Source organism: Pagrus major, chromosome 11 (genome assembly GCF_040436345.1).
Source record: "Pagrus major chromosome 11, Pma_NU_1.0".
NCBI lineage: Eukaryota > Metazoa > Chordata > Actinopteri > Spariformes > Sparidae > Pagrus > Pagrus major.
This window is the reverse complement of record NC_133225.1, coordinates 14,876,258-14,879,726: the sequence shown is the minus strand read 5'-3', so window position 1 is coordinate 14,879,726 and position 3,469 is coordinate 14,876,258. Positions and strand designations below refer to the sequence as shown.

Genomic DNA, 3,469 nt, shown 5'->3' with positions numbered 1-3,469 from the left:
TGCTGTCCTGTTGAGACATGTTGGAAAAATTAGCTGCAGCTCTTCAAAAAAAAAAGAAGCTGAGACTCTTTGAGACTGTAGTCAACAGACCCAGAGTTCAGTATGCTGCTTTATTCAGCCTTAATTCTTTAGACACTTGTGGTTCCTGAGCTTCAACACCTTGCTGTTGTATTTATCGCCCTGCTCTCTGGAGTGTAACCATCCTCTGATCGTTTACCCCCCCTGTGTTATTAATTGCAGACACACCTGACTGCATCCACTCCACAAGCCCACACATCCCGCTGTCCGGTGGGACCATGTGGGTTCTGGATAAGATCCGTGGGTCGGTGGAGACCGGTGTGCTGCGTCAAGGCGAGAATGGGGACAAGAAAGGCGTCACCCCGTCCTACAGCAACGTCCTCACCCCGGACAAGATCCCAGACTTTTTCATCCCTCCGAAGCTGGTCCCTCCAGAGCCTGAGGCTCCTAACGTGAAGCCCAAAGAGTCACTGCAGCCTTCGACTTCAGAGCAAACCATCAGCAGTGGAAGGAAGATCAGCAGCCCGAGAAGTCCGGGTCTGGTGGCCAAGATCGCCGGAGACACCAAGAACCTTCTGAGAGCAGCCAACCGTCACATCATACAGATAGAGAGTGCTGATGATGTGGTGGCTGGAGACACCAATGCAGACCCCCAGTCGCAGACAGCCATGTCTCTGCCTTACGTCCCCAAGACTCAGACGCCTTATGGCTTTGCAACCTTGAAGGAAAGCCCCCACACTCGTCGCAAAGAGTCCCTTTTCCACTGCGAGCATACCAGCCCCATCACCTCCCCAAACACTCAACGGAGAGGCAAAAGCAGTGATGGGGGAAACCATCTGAATCCAGGTGACTACAACACCTCTCACATTAATCCTTATCGATACTTCAGCGGCGGGGAGAGTGACACCTGCTCCTCTGCTGAGTCCTCTCCCTTCAGCTCTCCTCTGCTCTCCCGCTCTGCCTCCCTGCTCAAGATCTTCACCCACGAGACACAGGCCAAAGTCGTGAAAGCCAAGCGGACGTTCGCCCGCCACAGCTCCCTCTCCACCGACGAGTGCAGCTCGGCCGAGCCCAGCCCCAATGTCCAGCGACGGCTGCACGTTCCCTCCTTACACGGTGGTGCTGGAGCGTCAGACCACGGGCACCACAGGGAACACACCGTCACCCTGCACAAGGGCGGGTCAGTGAGGATCAGCGCCAACTACGACTCCAGCACCTCCCGCCTGCTCATCCGAGTCCTGACGGCGGAGGGTCTTTACGACAAGCACATTGACATCAAGAGCATCAACTGCTGCGTGTCCGTCTACCTGAACCCAGGCAAGGTACAGAAGCAAAGGAGCAACATCATCAAGAACAGCCGCAACCCGGTCTTCAACGAGGACTTCTTCTTTGACTCGATCAGCTCAGTCCAGGTGAAAAACCTGTCGGTCAAGTTCAAGGTGGTAAACAAAGGCACCAGCCTCAAGAGGGATACACTGCTGGGAGAGCGAGAGGTGCTTCTGACCAAGCTGCTCTCAGGAATTTAAAGAAAAGGGCCTGATTGAAACTTAAGTTTGATGTTTGCACTCTCTACAGAACGCTCTTTTTAATCCAATAGATGAAAACAGTGAACATTATGATGAAGGAAAGAAAACCACCAAGCTCAGAATATGAGTGTCTTGTTGTAGGTGGACAGATGAAGGATTTATGATGGTTGAAACCTGCCTGGTTCCTTCTCCCAATAATGACTTCTCATTAAACCAACAGCAACACATGAATACGGCTGATGAAAGGGTTTGTTTGTGGACGTAACTCCCAGCCAGTTGGACGACACCTGCGCATCAATCTGTCCTGGCGTCCTCGTCTGCACCGAGTCGGTCCTGTGTGGTTTTATTATTGTAATGTGACATAAATCCACAGCAGGATGTGATCCTACATTAGCCACACCGTGCGTTCAGCACAAAGATGCTTTTGTAAATCAGTGCGAGCTTTGAAGTGGCACTACATCCTGATGTGCAAATGACCCTTTGATCCCAGTTGCCATGGCCTGCCTCCTACGGGGCACAGCGAGGGACAAACAGAGCAGCCACAATAGACACATTTACATGCACATCAAAAATCGAATCATAATGCGATTAGTGATGCAAGCGAGATTAAGTCCTATGATTGCGTATTCAGATTCTGTTGGTGTCATTATGTTCTTACTAGGAGGAAGTAAAACCCCAGTAATGTATATGTGCTGCAAAAATCTTTGTTTTGTTTGTAATTTAGTAAAGTTAAAGTTAAAGGTGCCCTGTGGAGATTTAAATGAAAAGGAGTTGTTGACTTTTAGTGTTTCTTACTAAAATGCATTGTGTAACAAGTGTGTTGAATGCATGCCTCTTGAAGGTGCAATATGTAAGAACTTTAGTTGAAAATATCCCAAAATTAACTAAATTTATCAACAGAATGTGAGAAAATAACAGTTCTGACATAAGGATGTCTATAAGGTGTGTTGCAGAGATATCTACTGAAGTTAGCATGCTAACCTGTCTTGTGTAAACACCAACCCATCCCTGGTGCGCCGAGCTCCCAATCTGCACCACCAGATGCACAGCTAACTGAGCTAACTAGCTAATGGCAGCCCTGGCGATATGCTGCCCCTGTTTGTTTTGAGTATAAATTCGTCATGTGGCCAATTCTTACACATTGCATCTATAAATCATTTTTGTTTCTTTTTCATTGTTACTTTGTCACTATAGGTGGCGTTAATGCGCCTTAACCCTCGGTGCCACCCGCTATAAAATGGAAAAATCCATCAATTGCGATTGCTCTTTTTGTTTCGAGACTCTCTATTCATTTGCCAAAAAAGAGACAAAACACGCAATAAAGGTGATAGCTGAAGATGAATTTGACGGATAATATTTTTACTTTTCAAATTTTCTAAAGATATTGCGATAATGTTTGTTATCGTGAATTCTTTAGGCCGTGATAATCGTCTGAAATCGTGACAGCCCCAGTGGCATGACGCAAACAAAATGGAGATCCACTCTTATAAGCGTCGCTCTATAGTGCTCCTAGTGGTCAACAACTCCACAGGGTGCCTTTAAATCAGCTGTGCAGTAAGAATATTTCCAATGCAAATGAATTTGTTAATCAAGTTCACTGCTGTTGAAATATTCTTACGACACTATTATAAAAAATGTGTTAAAACTCAGTTCTTAGACATTTTTCCCTGTATAAATTTAGATACATTAATTTATGCAGTGCAGGGTACCTGGATGTTAATGTCTTCAACTGCATGAAACCCAACTCACTGAGTTAATGAATGTGAAGCTACAAGGAAGAAATGTTTGCAGGATATATGAAAAAAAACCTTCGTATATTTGATATGTACTTTATTTCTGTCTGGTTGGTGGGGACTCTTCAGCCTGCAGCCTGTCACGCATGCCTCTTCCAGTGTGGACACCTTGATTAAATCTTGTGCAACTAG

General features: G+C 46.4%; 1 protein-coding gene across 1 annotated transcript; it reads left to right on the top strand.

Annotated features, from left to right (window-relative positions):
• Nucleotides 1–296: 296 nt before the first annotated feature.
• On the top strand, nucleotides 297–1,544 carry LOC141004267 (C2 calcium-dependent domain-containing protein 4C). Its single transcript, XM_073475690.1, has one exon. The coding sequence runs from the start codon at nucleotides 297–299 to the stop codon at nucleotides 1,542–1,544; it is 1,248 nt and encodes a 415-aa protein (XP_073331791.1).
• The last annotated feature ends 1,925 nt before the right edge of the window (nucleotides 1,545–3,469 follow it).